General features: G+C 34.6%; 1 protein-coding gene across 1 annotated transcript; it reads left to right on the forward strand.

Moving 5' to 3' along the window:
- The first annotated feature begins 4,169 nt into the window (after nt 1-4,169).
- Nucleotides 4,170-6,233, forward strand: LOC149217811 (NAC domain-containing protein 6-like). Its single transcript, XM_089391422.1, has 3 exons — nt 4,170-4,375; nt 4,467-4,732; nt 5,400-6,233. Exons 1-3 carry the CDS (start codon nt 4,210-4,212, stop codon nt 5,856-5,858), a joined length of 891 nt encoding a protein of 296 aa, XP_089247548.1. The 5' UTR covers nt 4,170-4,209; the 3' UTR covers nt 5,859-6,233.
- Nucleotides 6,234-7,690: the final 1,457 nt, after the last annotated feature.

Here is a 7,690-nt window from a genome sequence, read left to right on the forward strand (position 1 = left end):
ATTCGATCCTAGGATCACATACCCTACATAATAATTCATAACAATACCATCACCAATAGAGTGAACCCAATGATACCTCACATTGTTGTGCCCTTAATACCTACAATATATTCAATTTATTTTTAATAATTTTAAAACCTCTTTATGAATGAACATGATAAGATGTTGGTAAAAAAAGTGAAGCCTTCATGTAGGACCATTATTGAGAAGATCATAAATTCATTGTTGGAGGCAAGGCGTGGCTTTACTTTTGCAACGAACACTTCCAAGGAGCAAAATCTTAATCCACATAGGTATGAATCTTTTGATATTACTCAACATGTAAATGAGGATTCCTTCAAATGGAGAAATCGTAAGGATCAATATTGTTGTGAATGTTGGGTATTTGACATTGTTCAATCCTTTTACACTAGATGAGGACTACACAAACGTTATTCGATTGGAGAAGACTCAACACCATATTATCTTGAACAAACAAAGGAGGATACAATTTAGTAGAGGAAATAACATGTAACTTGCAAAAGGATGGCAAGAGAAATGGTAGTTTGGTTTCAATGAACAAATATCAATTTAAAGTAAAAGGGTATGAGAGGAACCTAGTTGAACTCAACTTCCTTCACCTATTCTTGGAAATTTTCGAGACTGAGAGTCTTTGAGAAAGAAGAATGGTTAGAATTAGGTCTAGAAAAAATTCAAATGGATTATGACATAGAGTAATGACAGGAAAATACCATGCTAGAATGTTGGCAAGGAAAGAGAGGAATTTAGTTGTAGAGGCTGATAAGTATATCAGGTTGGTTGATTAGGATGTGTTTATGTATAGAAACACACCAATCAAATCATAGATTATTAAATGAGTGGGATTGAAAATGCTTGGTTGAGCCTTCTCGAAATTACAACACAATTTATCCATCTTTAAAATTGTACTTCATTTAGAAACATAACAAATTTTGTTAGAGAATTTAATTCTAAGAACCTCTTAGGTGTCATAACCCTCCATCCAAGTGTCCTAGTTCAATTTTAGTTAAGTTTAGTTCAGTCTGACTATAGTCATTTATTACTGATATCTCCAATGTAATCATATTTAATTGATTTGTAATATTGAGAAGATCAATCTCTCCTCCATGCTCATTTTCATTCTTTGTCATGGTATTAGAGCCCTAGTTCGCACAACTTTCCAAAGGGAGCAGTGTATCATTCGATTTCGTGGACAAGAGGTCAAGGAGAAATTTCCAAAGGAGCTCGAATTTTACACCTGTGAAGAAAGAGAAGTGTGTTAGCTTCGCAGCTGTGAAGAGAGCCAAGTGCATCAGTTTCACATCCCAACAAAAGGAAAAGTGTGCAAAAGAGTTGAAAAGTTACTGAATTGTAAAAAAATTAAGATTGATGCACCCCGTAAATTGAGAGAGTGCACAAAATTATGCAAAGAACCTCTCTTGAGAGGTGTATTATCGATTTTTTTTAAAGAGAAATTTTCAAGTCTTTCAAAGTTAAATGACAACATGAAATCTAAACCCGTCATAGTTCAAAATGATTTTTTATTCAAGAAAAGACAAAGATTTCTTGGAATTTATAGCTCATTGATACATGCGTAGCTCAGTTCACCTTTTAAGTTAGCTTCTGTCATTCATTTAAGAACTTCGCTTTCATGGATTCTTTTAAAACATTTTTATGAGGGGTTATGTGATTTTTTCAAAAGATATATATATATATATATATATATATATATATATATATATATATCTTCCATCATATTAAAGTGTCGTTTTCCATTCAAAGGGCTTTGTTTATGAGTCTTCAATAGAGAATAATTTTGTGAAATCATCGACTTTGTGAAAATTTGTGGACTCATTGTTTTCATCGTTCCATAGCAGAGAAGCCATCACAATGATGTTTTTGTTCCAGATAAAAACTATGTCTTTACATTTTCTTGTTAAGCTACAATGAGCTAATGTTGAACAAATGGGAAAAACGAAGAGACTAAGAAAGTCAAAGGAGTAACACGAGTTGTCTGAAGTTTTTTTTGAAAGATTTGGAAATGAAAAGGAGTTTTGATGTAAGGAGGAACAATCTGGATAAAGATGAAGAATTTGGTGAAACCAACAACAAAACTTCTTGATGACAATTTCGTGAATCCAACGACAGAGCTTGCTGATGATAATTTGGTGAATCTAACAACATAACTTGCTAATGAAAAAATTGTGAATCCAGAAATAGAGCTTGCTCATGGAAATTTGGTGAATCTAACAACATAGCTTCCTCATAACAAGTTGGTGAATCTAGTAATAATGAACCTTCCATTGGAGAAATCAATGCTATGGTGAATCCAACAATTAATATTGTTGATGAAGAATTGTTTTCTAAGGTTGAATGGTTGTGGATGATGCAACAGAGACATCATATCAACATGATGTTATTCAGTGAGAGAATCCCACTTGAATCTGAAAACCTAGTGCAAGACAATCAGTCTACAGCAGCGCATGTTAGTACAAAAGTTGAACAGACAAAGACAGAGACAGAGACAAAGATAGAGGCAGAGGCAAAGAAGGAAGCCCACAAAAAAAAACAAACGCATAGGCAAATGAAGAGAAAGAAGTGCAACAAGAGAAAGCTCTCATTACAGAGTAGAGGGAATAGAACAATGTGGTTCTGTAGATCTTTTTACACTTACCATTGATTTCCGATGTGTAGGTAAATAGGAAGATTAAGAAGAAGAGTTTAATTTCCTTGAAGCATGTCCTACAACACCATGTTTTGGTAAGGTCTACTACGAAGCTGCATAAATGAATGTTGAACACAACATGGATGATGAAAACCTTAATGAAATTTTTATGAATAAGAGTCCTATAAAGATGAAATTGTATTATGGACTTATATTGCAGCAAAATATTGATGATGAAGAACACACAACAGAAGATGGCATGTTGTATTAGTTTATTTTTGAAGAAGTCTAGGACATGCTTAAACAACCTAGAACAATGGAAGACTTACACCAGAAAATGAAGAAACCAAGGTTTGAAGAATACAACAAAAGAAAAAACTGAAACAATTTAGAGGCTATAGGATTTGGAAGAAGAGAGAAAGAAAATTAAATCTAATTCAAGTCAATTTTGACATTTAAATTAAATTTTTATGTGGTTTTAATTAGAGAGAGTGGTTGGGGAATCTAATTTGTATCACCTGCTAGATAGTCCATGCAACTGTCCTACCTCAATTTCAGTGAGTGGAGTTGTTTTCATTACAGTCATTTATTAATAATATCTATAATATAATCTTATTTAACTGTTTCGTAATATTGAAAAGAGCTATATCTCTTCCAAATTTCTTTCCATTGTTTGTTAGCGTTAAGCTGCTCAACGTTTTATGGAACGTAAATCGTGATAATTCATTTTATTAATCATGGTTGGTTGGAAATGTATGGAAAAGATCACCGATAATATTTGTGTGACTAACAACTTAGAAGGAGCGATACATTGTGTGCACTAACAACGCAAATTGTAAATTGATTAGGAATAAGGAGACATTGAAATGTGTCTTTCATTGAATATATATTGAATAAATGTGATAATTAAACTAAGAGTTCCATCTGTAATTTGGTCAGTCTTGTTTTCTTAGTTATTTTACGCAGATAGTGTAGAAACAATATATTCCAATATCTTTAGGATTTTGATCACAGACATGTAGAAAATTGGATGGAGGTCAACCGTAAGATATTTTGATCACAGATCTGTAGAAAATTTGATAGAGGTCAAGGTCAACCGTATCTCGCCGTATTTGTTGACTTATGAAGAAAAATCATGGAGCCAAAATATGTCGCTCAACTTCAACGAAATTTTGCCCGATACCCCTGCAGAACAAGAGATTCATTGTACCAAAATATGTAGTGCAACTTCATCGAAATTTCCTGTATGCGATAAGAAATCGAGAGTTTACCTTTTGTGGTACTCTGGCTACGCGGAGGAGCATATAGGAAGACTTTGAACAAGAAAAGCTCCTCATCGTATTCGGTGCGTTCCCATATGGGTAGAGTGGTCTCTATTCCTCCGCCTCACGTTTCCATAAATCTCCATCGTCGATTATTTTGAAACAAAATCTGACTTATATACTGCCGCATTCATACGAGAGAGAACATGGAGTGGTAATTCATATAACTGTTTCATCAAGATATATAAGATAATCATGCAGTAAGAAACATAAAACGATGTGAAGATGCAGGGAGAGTTAATGAATCTTCCAGGCTTCAGATTCCATCCCACAGAAGAGGAGTTATTGCGCTTCTATTTGAAAAAAAAGGTTCAAGGGTGCCACCAAGTGAACCTCGATATAATCATACCAACCTTGGACTTGTATCAATATGACCCCTCGGAGTTACCAGGTACGCTTAAACTATTTCTGCTTCTTCCCTGCTATTGTTTTGAATATTCATTTTCACCCAGTATTGAAGGATATTGATCGTATTCTTGCAGGTTTGGCTCACGCTGCTTGGGAGAGACAATGGTTCTTTTTCGTTCCAAGAGATCCCAAGAATTCATGCCGTCGGCCTAACAGATTGACAGTTTCGGGTTACTGGAAGGCTACAGGTTCAGACAGACCAGTTCGCAACGATCTGCTACAGTGCATCGGTCTGAAGAAAATTCTCGTGTTTTATAGAGGAAAAGCCCCCTGCGGTCAGAAGACAGACTGGATCATGAACGAGTACAGGATGCCAGATTTCAGATCCTCCCCGGGCCAGGTGATAAGCTTTCGTTTCACCCTGTTACCCTTTCGTGTCTGTAATATTTTCTTTAAGAAAGGCCGGAGATTAAGGGCTCTTCAGATCCATTAACTGCCGAGGAGGTTTTCACTTCCAGTTTCATATTTGGTTGGATATTTGCAAGAAATTCGCCTTTTGATTGTTTATTAAGTACCCTTTTGATATTTAATTCTAATTTCGAAATTTTTATATATTCCAGCTAAAATTCATTGAAGTAAATACTGTAATGTAAGCCTTTGTAGTGGGTTCCATGAATTTTGGGTTTCGTGATTTTATAAAAAAATTAAATATTTATAAATGTGTTTTTTTAATGATTTGTTGAGGTTTAGTTATTGGATTTAGCTTAATGGGTACAATTTCGAAAAGTAAAATACACTGTGAATAAGAATTCGTATCAATTAGTCAAGTTCCAGTAGCTAAATATCTTGCTAACTGGAAGTCATCCGACCCTAACTTTGCTACTAAGCCGACATGATCCCTTAGAGTGGATCTATTTCCTGTTTAAAAAAGGGCATAATAAAATTTTAAGGGTTTTATAAGATTTATATTCTATGAAGTTATAAGACGGAGGTAATACATTTTTTAGGGTTTTATAAGATTTATATTCTATGAAGTTATATTGATGGAATTTAATTGACTTGTTCAGAAGAAGAAAACAGATATTGTTTTATGCCGCATATACCGAAAGGCTGCTTCTCAGAAGTCGATGGAACAACGGGCGAACCTGGATTACTTTCGGAAGGAAGAATCGGCTGTTTCTGGGGATGAATACAAAGAGGGGTCTCATTCAGTCACCCTTAATGACAGCTGCCAGTTATCAAATTCCGTGACAAGGGATCAAGTTTCTTCGATACATTATAATGAAAATCAGGAAGGGGTGTGTTGTTCTGATCCAGGCAAAACAAACAAAGAAGCCCGTCTGTTTGAGTGTCTGGAACCGATAATATTTTCTGAAGAAACAATGGTATTGAAGACCCCTAAAACCTGCAAGCCAGCGCAATTAGTGTTGCCCATCTTGTCGATGGACTCCTTTTTTAGCCGTTCAATATCGACTCCTTATTCCCTTCTGCCTACCCCATCGCCGTTCCATATTCCATTACTTTAAAAAAAAGTACACATGCTTCCTAAAATATGTTGTTCAGTGCTGTTCATTCATCCGTCAACTAATTGAAGCCTCCATTGTTGATGAAAATATGCCAATAATTATTTTTTATGCCGGAGCCATGTGAGTTGAATTTTCGACAGGAATAAGGGAGGAGTTTAGAGTTCCTCCATACAGATTGAATTGAGTCGAGTTATGTGGATGTAAACGTAATTTTACCATATTAATATATAAGCCAGCTTGAATATCGCTTATTTTAAGCGCTAATGTAGTTTAGGTAATAACGTTTTTAGCGCTAGTATAAATTTAGCACTTGTGCGCAAATACGATAATGATCGAATTGAATGTACATTGAAGACAAATTTGACCTACTCATGATATCTTGGCGTAGAGTGATTGACGTCAATTGCATTTTTCTTCTAAATGTCTGCTTAGCTTTCTTCTGCTGTTGCCTATATATATTAATTAAATTGTCCATTTCTGATTGTTTTGTTGGGATTAACACCATAAGTTTGATGTTGCAGTTGTAATTTTGGTAATATTAGTTATATTTAGGGATCCGAAAAATTCTTTATATAATAAAGTTGAATCGGTAAAGCTACAGTTTCACCATCTCGCCTGATCAATTGAGATATTTACACGAAAATCATACATCAAAGAAAGCCAATATGGAATGATTAAATAGAACACGCAGATGTTTTTTATTGTTCCGGCCCGCCCTTCCCCTTCATGGAGCCAATGATTCTCATTCGTTTATGTTCTCTTGAATAGTTGGTTAAGATAACATTTTGTTGCATTGACTTATTTTGAATGGACACTATTAAATCCTTAATTACGCGGTAAGCGTTCCCTCTAAAAACAACTCTTCTCCCTTCCTACTTGACAGAAACAACTCTTCTCCCTTCTTACATGACAGGTTTTGAGTGATTTTGATGGTAGACAATTGAAATAATTTCAACAGTCAGAGAAAATTTGACATTCTTTTTTATTGACCTGTCTTGCAGGAACATGCCGCTCTGCAACTTCGCGGGGCGTCTTGGCTTCTTTGAGCGATCCATTTGAATTTCAATTGAAAGGTCTCCTATTCTATTAATCCAAAATTTCCTGTGTCTCAGGAAGTAAAGGTATTTCAATGGGGTTTGATTTTTATTATTTCCACGGTTTTTCTTGTGTTCCACGGTGTGGATCTCTTGTGAAAATTTGATTTTTATTATTTCCACAGTTTTTCTTGTGATTGTGAAAACTCAATAGTGGAAATTTTACGAACTTTCAACAAGGTAAAGAATGATTTCCAATTTCAATTGGCTTATGGAATTTCTCTTTTTTTTTATATTCTCCACTAATGGGGTGCTGCTCGGCTCTTCCTGCAAGGTGTTAGAAATATGGTTCATGCAACTCTTGTGACATCTTGTGGTGGAATAAATTCAACTATAGTTCAACGAATAATTGTGACATCTGGTGGTGGAATAAATAAAGGTATTATTCTTATACTGAATACTTTGCCTCGAAGTGTCTTCCTTACACGTAGACTTACAGTAATATTTACTTTCACCTTGAACCTGCTACAAATGAGCTATGGCATTAAGCATTGAATATATCTTTCCCTTATTTTATTTTTATTCTGTTTTAAATGCAAGTGTACAACATAAACAAATGTATACCTCCCCTCCCTTTTGATGGCCAATTGATCTTTTTCATACATTATTTATCATAATATATATTTTATTGTACAAATGATATGGATTATAATGTTCCTTCAGCATTCTTTTCTTGACTGATATCTAAATCCTTCAAAATGTATATCTCTCGTAATTCAATTCTCCATTATTCTTTTT

The sequence above is a fragment of the Pinus tabuliformis genome, chromosome 1_1, assembly GCF_031772625.1.
Source record: "Pinus tabuliformis cultivar Carrire ecotype Pingquan chromosome 1_1, CPIR1, whole genome shotgun sequence".
Classification (NCBI taxonomy): domain Eukaryota; kingdom Viridiplantae; phylum Streptophyta; class Pinopsida; order Pinales; family Pinaceae; genus Pinus; species Pinus tabuliformis.

Excerpts from the sequence above, each read along its gene's own strand:
- LOC149217811 (XM_089391422.1), top strand. The coding sequence starts at position 4,210 with ATGCAGGGAGAGTTAATGAATCTTCCAGGCTTCAGATTCCATCCCACA. Across the intron at positions 4,376-4,466 it reads TGACCCCTCGGAGTTACCAG|GTTTGGCTCACGCTGCTTGG; the intron begins GTACGCTTAAAC and ends GTATTCTTGCAG. Across the intron at positions 4,733-5,399 it reads TCAGATCCTCCCCGGGCCAG|AAGAAGAAAACAGATATTGT; the intron begins GTGATAAGCTTT and ends TGACTTGTTCAG.